Source organism: Natator depressus, chromosome 6 (genome assembly GCF_965152275.1).
Source record: "Natator depressus isolate rNatDep1 chromosome 6, rNatDep2.hap1, whole genome shotgun sequence".
Classification (NCBI taxonomy): Eukaryota; Metazoa; Chordata; order Testudines; family Cheloniidae; genus Natator; species Natator depressus.
Window position 1 is genome coordinate 62582938 of NC_134239.1, and position 23363 is coordinate 62606300.

The 23363-nt window shown below is 43.2% G+C and overlaps 1 protein-coding gene and 1 long non-coding RNA gene across 3 annotated transcripts; one reads left to right on the forward strand and one right to left on the reverse strand.

Moving 5' to 3' along the window:
- Positions 1-468: 468 nt before the first annotated feature.
- On the reverse strand, positions 469-3695 carry LOC141989142 (uncharacterized). Its single transcript, XR_012639916.1, has 3 exons — positions 2545-3695; positions 980-1063; positions 469-801 (listed from the first exon to the last, which is right to left on the reverse strand). It is a non-coding gene; the product is annotated as an uncharacterized LOC141989142 (long non-coding RNA).
- Positions 3696-12223: 8528 nt separating this feature from the next.
- Positions 12224-22735, forward strand: PIGH (phosphatidylinositol glycan anchor biosynthesis class H). Of its 2 annotated transcripts, none has more exons than XM_074955516.1 (4): positions 12224-12454; positions 16264-16473; positions 18220-18303; positions 21527-21790. In XM_074955516.1, the coding sequence occupies exons 1-4, from the start codon at positions 12278-12280 to the stop codon at positions 21542-21544; spliced, it is 489 nt and encodes a 162-aa protein (XP_074811617.1). In that variant the 5' UTR covers positions 12224-12277; the 3' UTR covers positions 21545-21790. The 2 variants fall into 2 exon arrangements, with proteins under 2 accessions (XP_074811617.1, XP_074811616.1); XM_074955515.1 differs by lacking the exon at positions 21527-21790 and adding an exon at positions 21797-22735 and having other exon boundaries at positions 12231-12454.
- The last annotated feature ends 628 nt before the right edge of the window (positions 22736-23363 follow it).

Consider the following 23363-nt stretch of genomic DNA (forward strand, 5'->3'; position numbering starts at 1 on the left):
CCATCTCTACCCCTACTGGTCTCCTGGGAGACCATTTCTCTCCCCTCCCACCACTGGTCCCCCACCACCTCTAGTTCTTCAATTTTCTCTCCTTGCCCCCTTTCCATCTCCTGGGACTCCCATCACAGGGTATGTCTACACTACGTGCCGGATCAGCAGGCAGCAATCGATCCAGCAGGGGTCAATTTATCGCATCTAGTCTAGATGCAGTAAATCGACCCCCGAGCGCTCGCCCGTCGACTCCTGTACTCCAGCTCAGCGACAGGCGCAGGCAGAGTCAATGGGGGAGCAGCAGTAGTCGACTCACTGCGGTAAATCGACCCAAGTACATCGACTTCAGCTGCGTTATTCACGCAGCTGAAGTTGCATAACTTAAGATTGATCCCCCCGCCCCAGTGTAGACCAGGCCTCAGTATTCCCCATCAGTCCTTTCCACTGTTACTTCTCTGTCCCCTCCCATCCCACCTTTAAATTTGCTATGTTGGTTCCACTTTATTTCTTTCTATTTTAATTCTCTCTGCAAAGCTTCCTCATATTTCTTACTAATTAATTTTCTCAACTTGTTTCAGTCTCTCTGCACCATTATTTCCTTCCCCCAGTTTCTCTCACCTTACAGTTTTTCCCTCTTCAGACTTCCAGCCCATCTTTCAAAGCAGCTGCTTGTATTACAGTGTGATTCAGGACAAGAGTCTTCTGCTAGTCACCTGCTGCCACACCCAAGGTTGAGGTCCTCTGTATTGTTTCTTCAGACCACCAGTTCCACCCCACTGTTTCCCCACACATTGCAATTATTAATAGTATCTGAAATTAATACGGGACACACAAGACACTAATTTAACCATAAATTCCTTTATTAAGTCCAAAGGCCAAATGGTATTTTATACCATTGCTTTTAACATGCCTGACAGCCTAAAATTAAGCAATCACTACGCCCAATACAGTAATAACGTATTCATAAGCATGTGATCAGTATACTTACAACTCATCCTGGCATGCTCTGTGCGCAGTTAAGGTAGACATCTCATGTATGATTACATCACCCCCTCTATACACTGCCAACAGCCTGAAAAACAAAACAATTTCTGTGTACCCTTAATGGGAACCTCTGAACAATTTTAACTGTTAGCATGTCTTTCCCAAGGACCCCTGACTAGCATGTCTTTCCCAAGGACCCCTGACGTGCTGTCCCTGGATAAATCTACCTTTTGTTTGTTCAGGAGAAGTTTTTTTTAAGCACAAACCAGGCAATTGTGAACATGAATTGTTACATCTTTTTTGCAATTGGGCTGGCTACCTTAAATCACTGAAAAGTAGTACAGTAGAACCTCAGAGTTACGAACTGACCAGTCAACCACACACCTCATTTGGAACCAGAAGTTTGCAATAGGCAGCAGCAAAGACAACAACAAAAAAAGGCAAATACAGTACAGTGCTGTGTTAAACAAACTACTAAAAAACAAAGGGAAAGAAAAAAATTTGACAAGTTAAGGATACTTTCTGTGCTTGTTTCATTTAAATTAAGATGGTTAAAACCAGCATTTTTCTTCTGCACAGTAAAATTTTCAAGTTGTATTAAGTCAATGTTGAGTTGTAAACTTTTGAAAGAACTGTAACGTTTTGTTCAGAGCTATGAAGGCTTCAGAGTTACAAACAGCCTCCATTCCCGAGGTGTTCGTAACTCCAAGCTTCTACTGTATCAGTATTTCGGTGGACTCCTGAAATACATCATGCACTAATCTCAACATTTCCCTTTGAAAGGGCTGTAAAGGAATCCAAACCTGGTAAGGCAAATCATCCCCTTCACTGAGCAATGAGTTATCCCTAACAAGGGGTTGTTTACCATTTAACTGGTTTAACTCCCCAAGCATTACTTTTTGATTAAGAGCAGATAACTCTGGATCAGATTCTTGTAATGTTACTAAGGCCTTGTCTACACTGACTAGTTTCTGCGCAGTAAAGTAGCTTTCTGCATTGTAACTCCAGAGGTGTACACACTGCCAAGCAACTTAGTGCACAGAAACTGAAGTTGCAGCGCTGTAAAAAAAAACCATCCCGACAAGAGGCATACAGGTTTCTGTGCCGGGGGTACAGCTCCTCGGTTCTGGTATGGACACCCAGGTCGATTACTGCACTGTGATTGGCCTCTGGGAGGTTTCCCACAATGCCTGTTCTCACCTCTCTGGTCACTGGTTTGAGCTCTACTGCCCTGCCCTCAGGTGACCAACCGTCATCCCCACCACTTAAATTCCTTGGGAATTTTGAAAGTCCCCTTCCTATTTGCTTGGTGACGCATGCAGTGGTCTCAGTGCATCTTTTCAGGTGACCATGCCTGCTCCACGCACCAGGCAATCCCCAGCTTGGAGCAATGCCAAGCTGCTGGACCTCATCAGCATTTGGGGAGAGGAGGCTGTCCAGTCCCAGCTGTGTTCCAGCCATAGGAATTATACTACCTATGGACAGATTTCACAACCCATGACAGAAAGGGGCTAGGACTGTGACGCACTTCAGTGCGGGGTCAAAGTGAAGAAGCTGCGGAACACCTACCACAAGGTGTGGGAGGCAAACTGCTGCTCTGGTGCTGTGCCCACAAGCTGCTGGTTCTACAAAGAGCTGGACGCGATACTCAGTGGTGACCTCACCTCCACTGCGAAGGCCACTGTGGATACTTCGGTGGTTCTTTCTGCGTGCGGTCATGACGCTTTCCGCGGCCGAAAAACAAGAATTGAAGGAGTGGCAGGACAGCGAGAAGAGGGACAGAAAGGAGAACACGGTGTGCCAAAACAAAGCCATGGAGTGGCTCTTAAATGTTATGAAGCGCCAAGCAGACACGCTCCACGCACTATTAGCACTGTAAACAGAGCAGTTCCGTGCCTGCCCTCCCCTGCAGCCGCTGTCGCAAAACTCTTTCCCATGCGCCCCCCCAGACAGCGCCAACACACTCTTATCAACCTCCTGGCTCCAGTCTGTACCTGCTGCATTCCACTCCTGCCCCATCACAGTCCAGCACTGCAGACTCCCAGTACCCACTGCACTCAACACCCATCCCTCTGCAGTTTAGCTGTGCTGAAGTACAGTACCCACTGCACTGTACTCCAAAGGACAAGGTTGGATATGATACATGGACATAAACAAATCTTTAACCGTCCTGGGACCCTCCCTTTCCCCATCCCCCTCAGTGCTGATGTGTTTTTTTGTTTGTCTCTCTCCACCGGTTGTTGTTTTTTAATAAAATAATTGTTTTGGTTTGAAAGCAATCTTCAGTCCATTAATTGAAAGCAAACAGAGTCATGCAAAGCAACAGGCCATTTTCTTACATCTTCATAGTGCATCGTCTGCACCAATCACAATCACCTCCTAGCATTACAAGCACTGCACTCTCAAGCACAGCAACGAATATTAGTGGCTTTCAGCATCAAATTGCTGCCTCAAGGCATCCCTGATCCTTATGGCCCCACACTGCGCCCCTCTAATAGCCCTGGTCTCTGGCTATTCAAATTCAGCATCCAGGTGCTGAGATTCAGCGGTCCAGCCCTGAGTGAAGCTTTCACCCTTCCCTTCACAAATATTATGGAGTGTACAGCATGCGGCTATAAACATAGGAATATTGTCATTGGCCATGTCCAGCTTCCCACAGAGGCAGCGCCAGCAGGCTTTTAAACGGCCAAATGCACACTCCACAGTCATTCTGCATTTGCTCAGCCTCTTGAACCGCTCCTTGCTGCTGTCAAGTTGCCCAGTGTATGGCTTCATGAGCCACGGCATTAAGGAGTAGGCAAGGTCTTCCAGGATCACATTGGGCATTTCGACTTCCTCTATGGTGATCTTCTGGTCCAGAAAGGAAGTCCCTGCTTGCAGCTTCTTGAACAGGCCAGTGTTCTGAAAGATGCATGCGTCATGCACCTTTCCAGACCAGCCTGCGTTAATGCCTAGAGAACCACTGAAAAATACCCCTTGCAATTAATGTACTCGGTGGCTAGGTGGTCTGGTGCCAGAATTGGAATGTGCGTGCCATTTATCACCTCTCCGCAATTAGGGAAGCCCATTTGTGCAAAGTCATCCACAATGTCACGCATGTTGCCCAGAGTCACAGTCTTTCGGAGCAGGATGCGATTAATGGCCCTGCACACTTCGATCAACAAGACTCCAACTGTTAAGTTTCCCACTCTGAACTGATCAGCGACCAATCGGTAGCAGTCTGGAGTAGCCAGCTTCCACAGTGCTATCGCCACACACTTCTCCAACGACAGGGCAGCTCTCATTCTCGTGCCCTTGAGCCGCAGGGCTGGGGGGAGCTCACCACACAGTCATACGAATGTGGCTTTCCTCATGCGAAAGTTCTGCAGCCACTGCTCGTTATCCCAGACATGCATCGTGATGTGATCCCACCATTCAGTGATTGCTTCCCGAGCCCAAAAGCGGTGCTCCACTGTGGTCAGCACCTCTGTGAATGCCACAGGCAATCTCATGTCTTAGCTACTATGCATGGCAAGATCAATGTCGCTCTCCTCGTGCCTTTGTACTTTGAGGAATAACTCCACTGCCACTCATGACTTGTTGGTCAGAGTGAGCAGCATACTGGTTAGCAGTTTGGGATCCATTCCTGCATCCTGAAACAGGCAGGGCACACAGTACACAAACTGTTGAAAGATAGTGCCAAATGTGAACAGCAGCACAGGGATTGATGGGATGCAAAGCAATGCATCACGGGGCATTGAGACTAGACCCAGGATGCCCCGCAACCCCCTCCACCTTCCCACAAGTCTTAGAAGCAAAAGAAAAAGAGGTGCTCTGTGGGATAGTTGGGGATTGGTCCTGCTTTGAGCCGGGGGTTGGACTAGATGACCTTCTGAGGTCCCTTCCAACCCTGATATTTTATGGCTGCCCAGAGTGCAGCACTGTGAATAGCGCTGCAAGTGCCGCAGGTGTGAACATGCTATTGTGCGGGCGACTGTCAGTGTGAACACACAACAGCGGTTTCCCTTCTGCACTCTCTGAGCAGCGCTGTAACTGCCGGCCCTGTAACTTTGCAAGTGTAGACGTGTCCTCAATCAGTGTTTTCTGTTTGTGCTTGGGTGGTAACAGCAAGGATTGGATAATCAGGGTGGGACCCATACCACAGCCTCCGTGGAAGCAGCAGCAGCTTCATCCACATTTATTCTTCTTGCTTACTTCCTATGTCTAGGATGAGCTTTTACCTTAACCACATATATCACCGAGTTACCCAATTTATCTGCCAATTCCTATACATAGGACAAAAGGGCTTGAGAAGCGTAAAGGCTTGTGATCTGCACTACAAAATGAATTCATACTCCACCCAGGGAGGTATGTTGTCAAGACATCACAGATCCACTGAGTTTGAACATATCACACCAACCAGTACTTGTCCTTTATTACAGAGTGATAATGCCTTTGACACAGCAGCCACTTCAGTATGCTTGGCTGAGTGTGTACTATACTTGTGCTGCAGAGGTACAGCTGCCTGAATGGGGGGAGCTCAAACGCAAATCCTGTGACTAGGGTCCCTTTTTGGTGACAGGGTGACGCATCAACATATATTGTTAGTCCCTCAGGCTACTGCCCTTCAGAATTTAACTTATGTACTGCTCATGGGATAAAAGGGTTAAGGGCCCCCTTTTAGAGAAAATTTCTCCAGAACACTCACATGGAGTACAATTAACAATCCTGCTGGTAAGGGTGACTGGGTTTTTGAGAGGACAGACTTCAAGATGGTGCTCTTCCAGCAGCAAGGACCACGTCATTCTAGAACTTGACACCGTACCATTTTTGATTTTACCAGACAAAAGATACTTTTAAAGAGTATGAGCCACGTAGTTTTATGCGTCCCAGCCCCACCAGATATCTAAAATATGTCAGAGCCCACTAAAAACCCAGTAGTATTTTTCATACAGGTATACTGCTTTTCAACTCCATTCAATACCCAGGAAGCATAACACTAACGTTTTTCTCTGTTGTGAGATACTGAGTTAATAGCTGAAATGGCTGTTTCCCTGGTTGCTACAAACAATCCAAAAGGTTTTGTATAAGCTGAGGTGCTAAGAACTGGAGCTTGTGCTAAAAGCCTCTTAACTTATACACTGGCAGGGTATGCTGGGGGGTATTGTCTACAACCAAGCTCTGTGATACAACCGCATTTGCTCCAACCCCTCAGACAAACACCTACAAAATCTCTATCAAGCACTCTTACAACTACAATAACCCCTTGCGGAAGTGAAGAAACAGATTGATAGAGCCAGAAGAGTTCCCAGAAGTCACCTACTACAGGACAGGCCTAACAAAGAAAATAACAGAACGCCACTAGCCATCACCTTCAGCCCCCAACTAAAACCCCTCCAACGCATTATTAAGGATCTACAACCTATCCTGAAGGATGACCCAACAGTCTCACAAATCTTGGGAGACAGGCCAGTCCTTGCCTACAGACAGCCCCCCAACCTGAAGCAAATACTCACCAGCAACCACATACCACATAACAGAACCACTAACCCAGGAACCTATCCTTGCAACAAAGCCCGTTGCCAACTGTGCCCACATATCTATTCAGGGGACACCATCACAGGGCCTAATAACATCAGCCACACTATCAGAGGCTCGTTCACCTGCACATCCACCAATGTGATATATGCCATCATGTGCCAGCAATGCCCCTCTGCCATGTACATTGGTCAAACTGGATAGTCTCTATGTAAAAGAATAAATGGAAACAAATCAGATGTCAAGAATTATAACATTCATAAACCAGTCGGAGAACACTTCAATCTCTCTGGTCACGCGATTACAGACATGAAAGTTGCGATATTACAACAAAAAAACTTCAAATCCAGACTCCAGCGAGAGACTGCTGAATTGGAATTCATTTGCAAATTGGATACAATTAACTTAGGCTTGAATAGAGACTGGGAGTGGCTAAGTCATTATGCAAGGTAAGCTATTTCCCCTTGTTTTTTCCTCCCCCCCCCCCCCCCCAACGTTCTTGTTAAACCCTGGATTTGTGCTGGAAATGGCCCAACTTGATTATCATATACATTGTAAGGAGAGTGATCACTTTAGATAAGCTATTATCAGCAGGAGAGTGGGGTGGGGGGAGGTATTTTTTCATGCTTTGTGTGTATAAAAAGATCTTCTACACTTTCCACAGTATGCATCCGATGAAGTGAGCTGTTGCTCAAGAAAGCTTATGCTCAAATAAATTGGTTAGTCTCTAAGGTGCCACAAGTACTCCTTTTCTCATTCCCACCCTGTCTTCTTCTGGGGGAGGTGGTAGAGGGGTGCAAGGATTACAGTGTAACCAGGGATGAAATCCCCCACAAAAGCCTGTCATACCCAGCAGTGATCTAGTGTTGTTTCTGAAATAGGGAGGGGCAGCTCTTAAAAAAAAAAAAAAAAATCACATGAAGCTTTTGTTTGGAGCACACAGGCCTGGTTGCAGGGTTAGTCCCAGGAAGGAAATCTCCTGCTTCATGAGCTTAGCCTTTTTTGGCTTTAGCTTTAGTCCAGCTTTCATTAAAACCTAACACAGGACTTTTAATACCATTCCCTGTCTGCACCAGAATATCATCTACATGTTGCACAACATTTTAAAAGGTTTAACCAACCCTAAACCATCAGTTGCATTCATTTGCAATTTACTAAGGCATTTAAATCTTGTATACACTTGCTTTAGTTTAAATACAATTCTTTTTTCTATTTACAAAACATTCCCATATAGATTCTCACTCCCTAATAACCTTTACTTTACACCACAGTTAATCAGAACTTTTGGATACAATTTTTAGTGGTTAATCATCATTTCTTACATTCACTGATCTTTCTTGGTGCTGAGTTGGTTTCTGCTTCCAAAACACACAGCCATCTGAAAAAGCCTCTTTGGAGCCATGATAGGATTTTAATTAAGTAGTATGTCTTGTTTACATTTCTTTTACAGTATACACTGCATGTTCCATAGAAATGCTCACTCCTTTCATAATTTAACTTTCACTTTTTTATTTGCTATAACATATATATATATACACACGCACACACACACAAAATACATTAATATTTTATTTTTCTTCTACAGCTCTCTCAGCTGTTGCTTCGTTACTGAAAAAGGGATGCAGGATCTCTCTCCACTATCCCAGTTCTGCCTGTGCCCTTTTATTCCCTATTTTCATTTACTGGTTTATATTTAATATTTATAACTTAATTAAAAAAAGTTAAACTTTGTAATAGCACTGAGACACCCAAAGTGTTAACTAACAAACTTAAGACTGCCCAGACATGTTGGCTGCTGCTCAAAGAGTGTGTGTGTGGGTGTCAGCTTTGCAATCTTGAATGAAAGATTTGGATGGAATTTTAGTGGACTCTTTTAAAAGCCAATTCATTTTAAACATACAAAAGAGGGTATTACAAACTCTCTCTCATCAACAGAAGTTGGTCCAATAAAAGATATTACCTCACGCACTGTGTCTCTCCATAGTCAATAGTTCTAATCAGACTGTCACTCTGCCAGCAGCAGCTATTTACAATTGATTATTTACAGATACATTTCTCCAGAAGCGGTCTTTTCCTTCTAAACAGCTGTAAAAGCTTCTGGGGACAAAACATAGTTGTGCCCAACTCATCTCCCCTTTACATAATTTGTTTCATTACTAAGGCATGACTGCATGGCGTTGTACTGCCATTACTGTCTTTCACTATCAACCCAAGCATTTTTTTTTTTGGTAAAACACCAACATTCTGTAACATTTAATCACTTCTAATTTTTTAACATTTTATTACTTGCACTACCCTCAACTGTCTAGTCCCCTCTGAGCTCTGCAGTGTTAATTTGCACAAAAGCTCCTTTTAACTGCACATACCTTTTCCTTACTCACTAGTTTTTCCTTGTTTAATAAGACACTTCCCAAGACCGCACTAGCTACTAACTTCTGGGACTATAATTCTTCTGTCTCATCTCCCAGAACAACATTTCTCTGCTGACTTTTTCTCAGTCTCTAAGTTTATCTTTATGTTTTTTGCACTTATTTCTTAACTTAGTACACTTTGCCTGCAAAGCTGTACTCACTAAATATGGTCCTTGAAAGACAACTGCTTTTCACTTTGGATTTATGCGACAGACATCATTTTTTCCTTCCAGGAATCTTTTCCATTTAGCTTGTTTCCTTCTCTACAACTTTGATTTGTTCTCTATGCTTTTTGCATTCATCCCTCAGGGTGGCATATTTCATTTGTAGCCACCAGAAATAATGCTTGTGAAACTGCTGCTTTATTTTGGCTCTCTTTGCCTTAGGATAAAAGAAACTAGATACTGTTTTTTCTGTGGCTGCCAACGGTTTTTTTTTTGTTTTAATTTCAGTGGCATTCAACAGACTTCTGCAAGCATTCTTTTACATAGATATCTAGAATATCTCCCTCTACTCCCCTTATTTTATTGAATTTCTCTTTTCAAGAGAATTCTATATTGTCCCTAGATAACAGGTCCCTTCACTTTGGGGGTTTACAGCAACTGAAATTGTCAGGGGTCCTTTCTGGTCACCAAAAATTTTGGAATCATTAATAGTATCTGAAATTATTGGAGACCACCAAATGCTAATTTAATCAACAATTCCTTTATTAAATCCAAAGACCAAATAGTATTTTATACAATTGCTGTAAACATGCATAGCACCCTAAAAATGAACAGTTACTACACCCAATACAGTAATAAAATATTGATAAGAACATGATCAGTATACTTACGAACAGGCCTGACCTAGGGAAAACCATTTCATCTTGGCATGCTCCAGCATGATCAGGTAGGATCTGAAAAAGAACCGGCAGCTTCATGGCTCTCTTTATACACTTCAGCTAACTTGCTAGCTTTAGCAAAAACCCAGTTTGAAGCAGTTTATCCTTGCTACTTTCTTTCCTCCAAGGCCTTCCTTTCGGCTCCTCTCTCCTTATTACCAGCTAAATAATGGGATGGTTTGTACTTGTTTCTTTTAAGACAGTTTTCCTTTGTCTTTTTGCTTTATCAGTTACTTTTTGAACCACATATATCTTTTCCGCACTATAAGTAATAATACTTATTATTTTCATAGCCTTCTTTTACTTGTTGATGGGGGCTTTTCTGTACTAGCCACAAATTATAAACCAAACTTCAGCTAACTTTAATTCTTTTCAGAGTAACAGCCGTGTCAGTCTGTATTCGCAAAAAGAAAAGGAGTACTTGTGGCACCTTAGAGACTAACCAATTTATTTGAGCATCCGATCAAGTGAGCTGTAGCTCACGAAAGCTTATGCTCAAATAAATTGGTTAGTCTCTAAGGTGCCACAAGTACTCCTTTTCTTTTTAATTCTTTTAATTTCATAAGTACCTCTGCAGCAGGCATTCCTAGGCATGGGTTCTTCAGTTCCCTCTCTTGTCTACTCCTTGTGAGGTATGGTGACAGCAGCAAGCCATCAGGTCCAAAGAGTATTCACCCAAAAGTTCTGAAGGATTTAAGAATTAAGTGAGTGAGCTGCTAACAAAACAATGTAATTTACAATGAAAGCTAGCTGATATTCTTGAGGACTAGAAGGTGGGCAATATTAGGTCTATTTTTTTAAAGCATTAGGATTAAGCCTGACATTTAAAGGCCAGTATCTTTACTTCAGCACTTGGCAAGTTGTTTGAAGCAATATTAAGAAGAACACCTGTCCTAGAGAAACACAATACAAGACCCAATTAATGTGGGCTTTAACCGAGAATCACATCCCTCAATTTAGGAGAAGTCTTTGAGGGTGACAAAGGAAAACCAGTTGATATTATTGGTTCAGACTTTCAAAAAGCTTTAATCAGGTTCCTCATAAGAAGGTGTAATTAAGGAAACTAGACACAGGGTGTAAGAGAAGTTCTTTTGTGTACTACAAATTGACAGAAACAGAAAACAAACAGGAATAAGTCATCAGTTTTTAAATCATGGAATGAAGCAAATAAGAGGATATTGCAATGATTTATACTAAGAGCAGTTTAAACTTATTTATTAAAGACCTGGAGAGGAAGGTAAACAGTGATCTGGCAAAATCTGCACATGACACAAGATTATTTAGATTAGTCAAAGACTTCAGAAGACTGAGGAAGTTCAGAGGCACCTGAGTTAGAGAATTAAATAAAATTCACTGTAGATAAATATGATGCTCACAGAGAGGAACAGTTTAAATTTCTAACACTGCTAGATTTTAAAATAAACAGATATTCAGAAAAAGTATCTAGCCATACCTGTTTACAGTTTATGATAGAGTCATTATGGTTTAGTAGCCAGGAAAATATTTGGGAGTCTCTTTCAGACTCTCTTACCTTAGGATGGGTTTGTCTTACTTGTCTGAGCTTGATTTTCTAGGACTCCAGGAGGCTGCTAGCGTGTGTCCTTCTTATAGGATACACCTGGCAAGACCAGGTAATCACCCTGCTAAGAGTGGGACTAGAGAAATTTATACCAGCATAAAGCCCCACTGAAGTCAAGAGGGTTCTGCCTGCATGTTTTACCTTATTAGCGCTCAAGCACTAAGTAGAATCAAAACGTGGCCATTCGTTTCAATTACAGAATTGAGACACCTTGGGCCTGATTGTCAGAGGTGTTGAGCGTCTGGATCTCCCCATGCCTTTATCTGGATCGGGAGTGCTCAGTGCTTCTGAAAAATCAGGTTCAATGGAGCTCAGATTTAGATGGGCGGCCCCTACAATCAGCAGCCACGGACAACCTGGGCCTTCGCCTTTCACAAACTACGGCTCTTCGTGAGGAGCCACAACCACGCCTCTGACTTGGTGCCTGTGAACTGGGCCAGCAGTGCTGTGCGGCGACCACTTGCGGGTACGGATAAGGGCACTGGGAGACTTAAGTTCCCCGCTGTACGAGCCCATGGGGCGGAGGGCAACAGTCTGTCACTCGGGGGCCGCTTCTTCAGCTGTGCGGCCCCTGGCCTCAGGTTCCCCATCCCTCAAACAGGGATCAGAACGCTCCCCTGCTCCAGGAGGGGCCTGCGCACCCCAAAGCCGGGGGCGGCTGCGTAGGGCGGCTGGGCCCCGGACTCCTCGGGCAGCAGCTCCCCCAGAGGCCGGAGGAGGCGGGCGGTTCAGGGGAGGCAGGAGACCGAGTCAGGTCAAAGGGCAACATGGGGAGCACGCCCGGGCGGCTGCGGAAGTGAGAGCTCTGTACCATGGAGCTGTCGGCAAGTGGTGGCTAGAGCGGCGGGCAGTCGGGGCCGCTCTGCGCGGCGGGAGGCCCGCTCAGTGCGGCTGGCTGGCTGGCGGGGCAATATGGAGGAGGGGGTGTACCGGGCCGTGTCTGGGGGCCGCATCGCGCTGCAGCGCCGCCAGTACAGCGCCTCCTGCCGGGAGTTCTCGGTGTGCTGCCCCCGGCTGCAGCTGCGCTCGCTGAGCGCCGCTACCTGCTCCGTCTGGCTGGCGGCTTATGGGCTCTTCGTGCTCAGCCAGGTACCGAGGGGCTCCCCGGGCCCGCCCCGACCGCGCCCCCGGGGCTCTGCCCCGGCGGGGCCCCCCAAAGCCTCCTCCGCCTTGCGGGCGCCCAGGTCATGCGCCGCCACGTTCTCCCAGCCCCCGTGAGGGGCGCCCGAAATCCGCCGTCAGGGGAGCCCTGGCGTCAGCCCGCGTCCCCTGCGCCCCATCAGGGTCCCCCATGGCCACTGCTCATTTATCAAAGGCTCCCAGTGCTGCAGTCTCCAGGCGGGCACGGAAATTTGGAAAACAGTTTATGTCATTATTTAAAAGAAGGGACCTTTTGTCATTATTTACCTGGGGAATCCCTTTGCCCCCACCACCTTCGCACACAGACACCAGGCAGCAGCCAGCGCCTTAAACCGGCGCAAATTCCGAGAAAGGCAGAAGAGGAACAAAAGTTAAAGGCAGACAAATTCAAGTTAGAAATAAAGCACAAATTTAACACTGAGGGTGAGTAACTGCTGGAAGAAATGAGCAGGGAAGTGGTGGATTCTCCATATCTTGATGTCTTCAAATCAAGACTTTCTGGATGCCTTTCTGAAAGCTATCCTTGAGTCAAACTGAAGTTGTTAGATTCTGAATAGGGTAGGGCTGTCGATTAATCGCAGTTAACTCGCGATTAACTCAAAAAAATTAATCGCGATTAAAAAAATTAATCGCACTGTTAAACAAGAGACTACCAATTGAAATTTATTAAATATTTTGGATATTTTTCTACATTTTCTGTCTTATATGCTGTGTTGTAATTGAAATCAAAGTGTATATTTTGATTACAAATATTTGCACTGTAAAAATGATAAACAGAAGAAATAGTATTTTTCAGTTCACCTCAGACAAGTACTGTAGTGCAATCTCTTTGTCCTGAAAGTGCAGCTTACAAATGTAGATTTTTTTTTTGCATAACTGCACTCAAAAACAAAACTATATAAAACTTCAGAGGCTACAGATCCACTCAGTCCTACTTCTTGTTCAGCCTATCACTCAGACAAACAAGTTTGTGTACATTTACAGGAGATAATGCTGCTCTCTTCTTATTTACAATGTCACCAGAAAGTGAGAACAGGCATTTGCTTGGCACTTTTGTAGCCAGCATTGCAAGGTATTTAAGTGCCAGATATGCTAAACATTCATATGCCATTTCATGCTTTGGCCACCATTCCAGAGGACATGCTTCCATGCTGATGACGCTCATTTAAAAAAATAATGAGTTAACTAAATTTGTGTCTGAACTCCTTGGGGGAGAATTGTATGTCCCCTGCTCTGTTTTACCCACATTCTGCCATATATTTCATGTTATAGCAGTCTCGGATGATGACCCAGAACATGTTCATTTTAAGAACACTTTCGCTGCAGATTTGACAAAACGCAAAGAAGGTACCAATGTGAGATTTCTAAAGATAGCTACGGCACTCAACCCAAGATTTAAGAATCGGAAGTGCCTTCCAAAATCTGAGAGGGACGAGGTAGGGAGCATGCTTTCAGATATCTTAAAAGAGCAACACTCTGATGTGGAAACTACAGAATCCAAACCACCAAAAAAGAAAATCAGCCTTCTGCTGGTGGCATCTGACTCAGATAATGAAAATGAACATGCATCGGTACATCTAGCCCCCAGATGTAGAAATCTAGGGGATAGTGAGCATGAACACTCACTCCATCTGACTTCAGCTGTTATGATGGCTTATGGAGAGCAAGATGATGCACTAGGTAGCTGAGACTCTGATAATACAGGGCAAAGTAAATTCTTAGAAGTGAATAGAAAGCCAGTTTCTAGCAAATGGATGTAATATATCACTATTCAGGAAGACTGACTGATGTTGCTGTTAAGTGATCTTTAGGGGTATCCCCATGTAGAGCATTACTGCAATTCTGCTTGAGCTGAGCTTCTGCTAGTTCATATCCCAAGTCTTGGGCTCACCCAGGCTCTGGGAAAGCAAAGATGCTCTGTCATCTTCATTTGATGAAAATGAGTCAGAGTTGCATGACAGCCACATTCTGATCTCATTATCTTCCCAGAAGCCTCAGTTAGTTTGTAAGCTTCTTCAGGGCAGGGATCATGTATTTTTTTATGTATATGGATCCATGTCTAGCATATTGATGGGAGCCAGATTATATACACTGAACAGGGGAGATGAGTGTCTGGAAACCCACAGGAGATATTTCCTGGGGGCAGAGAAGTGATCACGGAGAATAATTCTCTCAAATTTTTCTGAGGGGAAAGAAGGGCACTCCACTAGCAATACCATCTACGTACTTGTGGTCATGTGTCAACAAGACCTTGTGGGCAAAGATTTTAAAGACTGTTGACAGATCTAAAAGAATAGGCATAAATATCTGACCTTTAGCATTACTAAGAGATTGTGAACAACCAATGAGACCAGTGCAATCTCTATAGTGTATATTGAAGCCAAAAGATGGACTGAAAAGGCTCAAGAAAGTCTGAGGACTACAGTTAACACTAGCATTGCCACACGATGACCTTCTCAGTGACATTTCCCAGAAAGCAAAGATAAGAGACCAGGGTGATAATTGGCAAGGTTGTCAATGTCAGAAGATAGTTTATTGAGCAAGGATTTAACAGCCACTTGTTAGTGAGGGAATTGTATCCTAAATTTCTGTAAGAAGGCATTAATCTGTCAGCAATTGCCCCCAGTGCCTTCCTACTTGATTATACAAGCTGTGGAGAACACTGATCTAAGCTGTACACCATTGGTTGAAATTCTTCCATTACCCCAAGAACCTGAGCCTCAATCTCACCACCCTCTTAGTGCAGCGCAGGACCCCTTTCTCCTGTAACAGTGCTAGCGAGCAGTCCAGCATCATTCCTCCTTCCAGACAGCCACCAAGGATTATTCAGTTTGGGAAGTGGCATGAAATGAGTTAGAACAACAGAGTTTTGGTCCGTTAGTGATAGAATTAATATTTCCTATGCTCAGCAATGTTCTCTCTAAAATTGGTCCTGGGGATGGAGCACTGGATTTTGAGTCAGGACACCTGGATACTATTCTCAGCTATTCAAGTGACCTGCTGCTTGAGTTTAATCTAATCATTGATTTAGCATGTATTATTTATATTGTAGTAATACCAAAAGGTCCCAAGATCATGGCACCATACAGACACCTAGCAAGACACAGTTCCATCTCCAGAAAGCTTACGGTCTAAATATACAAGACAAAGCATTGAAGAAAGGGACAAGTATTACTACCATTGTACCGATCAGGGTACTAAGGCAGAGAAATTAAGATTAATAAAGGTCACACATGGCAGAACTAGACTGAACTCACATCTTCTGATTCCCAATCCAGTGCTTGAACCACAAGACCATCCTTACTCTCTAATCATGCTGGGCCTCTGATTCACCATCTATAAAAAAGGGGTAATACCTGTCTATCTTTGTAAGTGTAACTGCATCATAATCTGCATTTATATGACAGTCTGTCTTGTATGATATAACTTGGTGTTTTGGGGCAGAGTTAGTAGAACCCACTGGTCAGTTATAGGTCCCCCTCCAGGCCTGATCCACTGAGGTATCAGTCTGTTACAGCACTCAACCACAGAGCTTGGCACTTAATTAAGTTCAAGGTATCATGTTAATTAAGTTCAAGGTATCAAGTTCAGATCATGCTTCCTGATCTAGAGGTTAGTCCACAGTGTGTCAAGCAAGATGGGAACTATCAGACTTTCATGGATGACCCTACAATTTACTGTACATAGCCCCATGTCTATGCTTGCATGCAGTTAATTGCAGGGTTGGAGCCTAAATGCCTGTTTGGTTTTCTTTACAGAACAGCATGGTGCTCTCAGCTGCTATATTTATCACCCTGATTGGCTTGATCGTGTACCTGCACTTTGTGAAAATTGACCATGAGTCCCTGTTAGTCATTGGCTCACTTGGCATCCAGATGACCTCATCCTATGCTTCGGGCAAAGAGAATACAACCTTCATTGAAATGAGCCAAGTGAAGGACGTGGTCATCAATGAGGCCATCTATATGGTAATCAGCTCATACAGCCTTTCTTCTTGTACAGCATAATCAATACTGCATCTGTTATGTTTTCCCGTGTGCTTGTGGCTAGGAACAACTGTTTTAACTGGGCAATGGATTCAGATTTTGTTGTCAAGGCATGAAATTCTTGGACTGGTGTGGTGTCCTTAGCTTCACCAACATTATGTTCTATGTTCCTGATTTCTCTTCCCATTGCAGCATCTTTTTCCTTTCTGAACCCTGCTGGAAAGAGGACATTTAAAACAAAAGGCCACATTCATCCCTGATATAATGAAGTTGGTGGTAGTGGATTTACATCAGGGTGAATTTGGGTCAGCGGTTGTAAACATTCCCTCTTGTGCTATTCCTGTGAGTGTTGGTCCCGATGTCAGACACACCAAATGGTTTATAAATCAGAAGACAGACCACAATAAATCTCATTATGTTTGTGGTTTTCTGATTTTGTTTAAGGTCTTACGGGAAAGCCGCAACTATCCTCTCAATTTATTGGAGTTGATTTCAGATTAAAAGTGTAATACTAAATGTGGCTAAAATTGCACATATATTGGGTGACAGTGGAGGGAGGGAGTTGCAGTGTCAATGTACTGTAATGTAAACAGGGCCTTAGAGACTGAGGTGCATGGGCTGTGTATGTTTTGGGATGATATATTGGTGTGGGTGGGTGGGTTTGGTTTGGTTGTTTCCCTAGATTTGTTCCCTTCCAGTGTAGACTGGGTCCAATTGTGCTTGGCTTGTAAGATTTGAAGAGATCTCAGCCATAGATGGAATGGCTGCAGGAACTCCATTTTCCTCTGAAAAGTATTTGAGAGAACGCTTTTGAAGTTGATTGGTATAGAAAGGAGATACCTGGCTTCTTGGAACGAAAGAGCAGGAAAACCTCTTGGAGTTCATAGCACTGCAGTGCAGATCTTAACCAAGACCTGCAAAAGAAAAAACAACTGAGCTTGGACATGTTTTTTTTTTTCTCTTCATTTTGATGGCTAAAGAAGGCTTGAAAGTCTTTAAAATTTGTTTTTTGTTGCTTTAAGTCTATTCAGGTCTGATTAGTCTGGAAGACTTCATGTGCTGCACTAAATGACAAAACGTTACCATGTTTGAACACAGTCACGAAGAAGTGAGTCTACTAACAGGATGTCACTGGCAGCGTCTTTGTAGTCAGTGCAGACCAGGACAAATCCTTTCTTGATTCTTCACAATCCTGTTTAATTATGATATAATTTTAAAGGAAAGACAAATCCTGTGATAACTGGAGAATTAGTAAAATGATATCATGAGTCAAAAAGGTAAGAGCGGAAGGAATTTTTAGTCAGACTGTTTAAAACACTTTTTGTGTTTGCTTTTTGTTAATACCTGTTGAACTACAGTGACTGATGAACATTTTGGAAAAACAACGTCTTTGTTAAAAATTCAGCACCATTACCCTTTCAGTTAAAGGGAAGGAGATCACAATATCTATGCTATAGGAGCCTTAAAAGATCCTCCAGCAAAACCCAGAAAAACAGGGCATTCCTGATATTTCTAAGGTAAAACACAGTTGGGAGATGAGAGGAGACCACATCATTTTAAAGCAAAAATTGTTCCTCGTTTAAATCAGTTGTTGGTGCTGAGTCATCTCAATATGCCTTACCCCTTCCCTCAGGTCACTTTTGTTAGGAACAGATCCCCTCTCACTGATAATTTAAGGCACGCTGATAAAATTCTCATGCTTTGTTGGTTTTTGCTTTTGTTTTTTAGCAAAAAGTTATCTATTACCTGTGCATTCTTCTCCAAGATCCTCGGGAACCTCATGGGGTATCTGAGGTGGTGCCGCTCTTTCAGGTGAGAATGAAATGGATTGTGGAGAGACTCAGATTTGTAGTTTGTTGGTATTACTGGGGTTCTCAGCACTTTTCATTCCATAACCCCTCACTCAGCCCATTGCAGTTGCTCTCTCGGAGATGTGCCTCGGAGTCCGCCAGCTTGATTCCTACAGCACTTTATAGCTGGTGCCACAGGAGCAGTAGAAATTAGTGTTGGGAAAACACTTTTGGCTCTCGTGTAGTCCATTCTGGATTCAGAGTAGGAATAGAAAGATGTGCAAATCTCAACCCAAGAGAAAAGCTCATTGGTCAGCCTAGGAACCAAGGCTGCTGAGTTTCATACAGCTCGGTTTATCTGGCTTCTGTGTGTAGTCTGCTCCTCAGGCTATACAGTGCTGCCACCAGTAGAGTCTCAGCTACCCACGTCAAAGGTTCTGGTAAGGAGGTACTCTGAAGTAAGTGGATGGTCTCTCCCTTTTTTACCCAATGACAATCAAAGATATTGAAACAGAAGTGGTGAGCTGAGACCTCTGCTTAACATTACCTTCTTTCCTCTCCTCTCTGCCCATTTATTTGTACGATCCACTTGTTGTGACTTGTCGTAACCTAGGTTATGAGCTCTTTGGGGTTGGGAATTTCTTTTTACTGTCTGACTCTGTACGGTGCCTAACACAATGGGTTTTCCTTTCACGTTCCTAGGCACTACTGAAGTACAAATATAGTAATAACAATTTTTTGTATACTTTGTATAATGTAATGACTCTACAGCCTTCTCTACCTATGAAAATTACCTACTGCTGAGTGTCAGGTTTTAGCCATGGTTTCTGAATCACTACTGAACACAATTTGTCAATGGCTACACACAGCTAAATTGCATTCAGCTGCACATGTTGCTGATGATAGGCAAAGATCTCAAAGATACTTACAAATGTTAATGAATTAAGCTTCTTCAGCAAATCCAATGTCACTTGCAATGAGTGAATTCCATACAGCTCCACCGAGAATCCTGGCATCGGACTGTGATCTCAGCTGCCTCTATTCATTGCCAGTGCCAAGGGATAGGCTTGTATTTGGGTGTGGTTTCTCGCATCCACCCAACTCTGAACAATGCTACTTTCAAGGGTATACCCTGATACTTGTATTTGATTCTCCTTTAACCACTCACTACCAAGGAGCTAGGAAAGAGGATGCTTTAGTCTGAAATGCAGTACCCCTCAATAATTCTCACCTAAGACAATCTGACATGCTTATTTGAGGTTGCATTCACAGATACTTTAACAGGAGCAGTAACCTCTTGTTGCCTCCGCTCTACAGTCTTTATTTCTCTCTGTTATGCCAACTTTAGAGAAGGCAATTTTAATGAATACCATCTGACGGAGCCCGTTAACACGTCTGCACTGACCTGACCTATTGTTTTCTCAAGCTGCCATTGGCAACATTTACAAAGATAGCTTTTAGGTGGACTTCATACTACACTGCTGTTTTGGGAGCTCAAAAGTCATAAAACCCTGGGGGACTAGATGACTCAGAAGGTTAGGAATGGGATACAGAACCTTTCACCTCTCTGTTGGCTTTAATCTGACCCAGGTCAGTAGTGACAGAAAATCATTATCCTTTGACTGCCATTTAGTGATTATGTGGAATGAATTGGTGGTTTCAGTCCACGTCCTCTCCTCTTGTGGACAGTAGTAGAAGAGGCTAAGCACTGTGGAGTCTGAACTCCCCTTTCTTAAAGGTAGATCCTCCGGGGCAGGATCCAGGTACATTGGGTCAATATGAGGAAAGCTGCTTCTTATGGTAAATAGAGGAGGAAAAATATATGTAGGGTAGTATGGGGGTAACGATTAGGTTATGGGTCTGAGAATCAGGACACCTGGGTTTTATTCCACAGTCAGAGACTGATTTGCTTTGTGAAAAATCCTCTCACCCTCTGTGTGCTTCAGTCTTACCTATCTGCAGAATGTAGAACAACACTTAATCATTTTTATAAAGTACTTTGAGATCCTTGGATGACAGGTGCTGTATAAATGCCAGTAAGTAATAGTATTCTGTTTCCTCATCATAAGTGATATTTGGACCATGTGGATGTTTTGCAGCTATGGCATTGATGGCTTATTATAAGGGAGTCAAGGCTGGAAAGCACAGACTAACAAAATGTCAAAAAGGTAACAATAACATAATACTCTTGGTGGAATGCATTTTGGCATTACATATTATATACACCAGAATCATAGTGCTCAGTATGATATATGTACAAGGCTAATAAAAAGAAGCTGTAGAGATCTCACCAAATCCCCCTGTTTACTGAGTTATAGTTAAAGCCCAAGGACCACTGAGGCTTAGCAAAGGTTCATTAGTAACTTGCCAGGAACCTAAAAGCCACACTTGATTAGTATAAGAGGGAGCCAATTGCAGTAGTGCCCTTCTTTATTATGGAGGTATTTCTGTCTCCTGTCAACCAGGTCCTTCTGGTTTCTCTGTAAATACTCCAAGTACTGACAGTGGACGATTGCTCCCTGTCTCATGTCACATAATTTGTTCCCCACCCTCTCATGAGATATATATGTGTTTCACTTGTAACAAATGTATGTATTAGCATGTGCAGTCAAATTTTTTCTTTTCCCTGCATCTGGCACTGATCTACTGGGCCAAATTAAGCCATTGAATTTAGCAATTACCCCTCCTCATACCAACGTTCAGTTTGGCCAGTGTGTACACGTGGACAAGTCTTCTGAATAAAGTCAGTTTATTCGTCAATAAAAAAGATACGCTTACTGTGAAGAGTATTGTGAGGCTTAATTAGTTTACAAAGCACTTTGAGAACTTCTGAAAAAATGTTGCTATTATATTATTACTGAAAAGTCAAGGAATTTTAAACTGGAAAAATGTTACTGTTGGTGAGATTGGGAAGTTCAAAGTTGTGGTTCCTGTGACAATTGTAATTCTGTCCTGTTGCACATGTATATTGAGGCATTAAATTAAAGCTCAGATTTAGTCATACAGAATGCTACATGTACAAAGGATAAAAGTTACAGTTTCTCTGTGACCCATCAACTTGAATATTCTAGCCTGTGAGTGTTTAAAACTTCAACCATAACATTGCATTAACTTAAAGAACAAAGTGAATGTCCTGTTCCTTAAAGGGACTGCATTGACAGCCTTGAGGACTGAAGTCCTCTAACCACAGGGCAGGTACAACACACGCTATGCTCATACAATCATTCCCCTTCAATCTGCCTCAGCCCTTCCTTGGAGCCTGATGGATCACCTCAAGTTGTATGGATACAAGAGGAGTTCACTCTATAGAGTCATCATCTCGCTTCAGGAAAATAATCTACTGCAGATGCCTTGCTTTTGAGTTCCCTCTATATCCATGCCAATGGTAGCTTGCTTTGTGTGAGCCTTCTTCCCGCTCCTTCCTCCATCTGACAAATGTTACTGTGGATGAATATTAAAACTCTTACCTCTTCAGCAACCAGCCCAGAGCCTGACTGTTTTTCCTTGACCTCTAGAGCTCCAAGCCACGTCTAGACTGTCTGGTTGAAGTGTACCGAAGTTGCCAAGAAATCCTGGAGCAGAGGAAGACTTAAAACTTCATTAGAACTTTAAACTAAAAAGCTCATCAAGGTAGAAAACTCACAGCAAACTAGGATAGATTGTATATAGTAAATGAACCCCAAAACAAAACAGTCCTGCAGTTGTCCTTCATTAGATGGTGCATGTAGACTGTGATCCAGCAGCAAGTGAAGTTGTTGCTAGTGCCCTGGCTGGTGGCCCATGGTTATGGAAAAATTTTCAGCCCATCCACAAAATCTATCCTTGCCAAGATGATGATGTAAAAGTTAACGATAAATTTACTTGGCTGTCCAAAATATTAACACAACTCAGATTAGTAGAATTTTTCAAGACTGGAGCCTCAGAGATGGGATTTCCTTCTCCGCTGCCCACCCTGCCAATAGAGGGATGGGACTAGGTATGGGGAGATCATGCAACAAATTTATACTCCTTTAATAAATCCTAAAACAAATTCTGATAAGCACACAATACAACTTTGGCCAAATTGCCAATGAACCCACAAAGAACAAACGAACCAAATGCCCTCTACAGTGAATATTTGTATTACATTTTTGTTGTGAAATTCTTTAAACCTTTTGTTTGAAAAAGGAGGTATCATCCCTAAGTGAGCCAAAGCCAAGCAGATGTGTGAAGAGGAGAGCTCTGGTTCTCTGGTCTGAGGAGAGCTAAGAGAAGGGAAACTTGCCCAGGAAAATGCCAAACTTGCTGCAGCATTTAATTCTTTGTTTTCTGGACTGTTTGCCGGTTACTTTGTTTGGATGGTAAAGGCCACCTATAAATGTCTGGGACTCTTTGCGTGTGTGGGGAAACCTGCCACTGATAATGTTGTGTAATGAGAATGTGTGTAAATAAAGTTTTTATTGGCTTGTGCCCTTGGGAGTATTTCATGGTGTGAATTTGTATTGTACCTCATTGTTATCCAGAAGATTATTGTAGCTTTTAACTAAGATGACCTAGAGGTGTGGGGCTTTTTTGAACTCTTTCATAATAATATAACCTGGGCAGCTAAACCTTTGCCCACCTAAAGGACATGTCAGCAGCTCATCAGGAGCCTATGGCTCACGCATAATTTGCATAAAAATGGAGCTAGGTGTGTCAGTATGCAGTGCTCCAGCTGCTAAGATGGCAGTGACTCTGAAAATGTTAAATTTGCACTTTAGAAAGAAATGCCTTCTTATTTTACATGTTAGCACATAAGGCAAGAGCTCTGGGTTCTGCTACTGACTTCTGGGTGGCCTTGGTTAAGTCATTTAACCTTTCTGTGCTTCAGTTTCTCACCCATACTTTAATTCATGTCTTAATTACTGAAGTCATACCTGGAGTTGTACAGACTTTAAGAGCTAAATCTTGCCCTGATATAAGCTGGTTGGACTCCACTGAACTCAATGAAGTTGCATCCTTTAAGAGCGGGTGCTGTGAGCCCAGGCATAATTGAGGTTTGGCCTTTTACGAGTGGGAAGCCATGGGAGGTGTAGTTTCCAGGAGGGATTGTTTGAGATCCTG